Source organism: Pteropus vampyrus, unplaced genomic scaffold (genome assembly GCF_000151845.1).
Source record: "Pteropus vampyrus isolate Shadow unplaced genomic scaffold, Pvam_2.0 Scaffold3736, whole genome shotgun sequence".
Taxonomy (NCBI): Eukaryota; Metazoa; Chordata; class Mammalia; order Chiroptera; family Pteropodidae; genus Pteropus; species Pteropus vampyrus.
Genome location: NW_011892517.1, coordinates 6,734 through 7,288, shown reverse-complemented (window position 1 = coordinate 7,288; position 555 = coordinate 6,734). Strand labels below are relative to the sequence as shown.

Here is a 555-nt window from a genome sequence, read left to right as displayed (position 1 = left end):
GGTTCCGTAGAGCTGGGCTTTCGTGAGGCTGTCCTTGCGGCTGAGCCCCGAGGTCCCGGTCCGTGGGAAGGTCGGCTGGGGGCTGAGGCGGGCGGTGGGGTGCATTTCGGGGGAGGCCTCCATGGAGCTGGGCTCCAAGGAGTCCCTGGAGCTGTGGGGGCTAGGCCCAGGCTCGGGGCTGCCGGCCACGCCACACAGCTGCCCCCCCAGCCTCTCCCCGTCCCCCTCGCTGGCCACGTAGCTGGGCAGGGGCTCGGCAGGGCCGCCTGCCCGGAGGAAGCAGGGCTCCCCCAGGGGGCCCTGGGAGAGGTCGTCGCCCTCCGAGAAGCTGTCGGCCTTGTAGCTGGCGTAGAGCGGGCTGGCTCGGCCCTCGGCCTTCTTGCCCGGGCTGCTCCCGTAGTAGCGTTCGGAGAAGCTGCAGGGGGAGGCGCGGGCCGCCGCGGCCGGGAACGAGTAGGCGCCGATGTCCTCCACGCTCAGGGGCCGCCACTGGCCCCGCACGTCCTCCCGCGGCAGCCTGGCCGAGCCCGGCTTGGCCCGCAGGCTCCACAGGTT

General features: G+C 73.7%; 1 protein-coding gene across 1 annotated transcript in view; it reads right to left on the bottom strand.

Moving 5' to 3' along the window:
- Positions 1-3: 3 nt before the first annotated feature.
- The window catches only part of LOC105310451 (brain-enriched guanylate kinase-associated protein-like), a gene marked incomplete at its 3' end in the record, with an annotated part of 3,661 nt that continues 3,109 nt past the window's right edge, over positions 4-555 (bottom strand). Inside the window, exon 3 of the mRNA XM_011386631.2 lies at positions 4-549. Coding sequence (XP_011384933.2) covers positions 4-549 — 546 coding nt within the window. The remainder of the gene's footprint in view (positions 550-555) is intronic.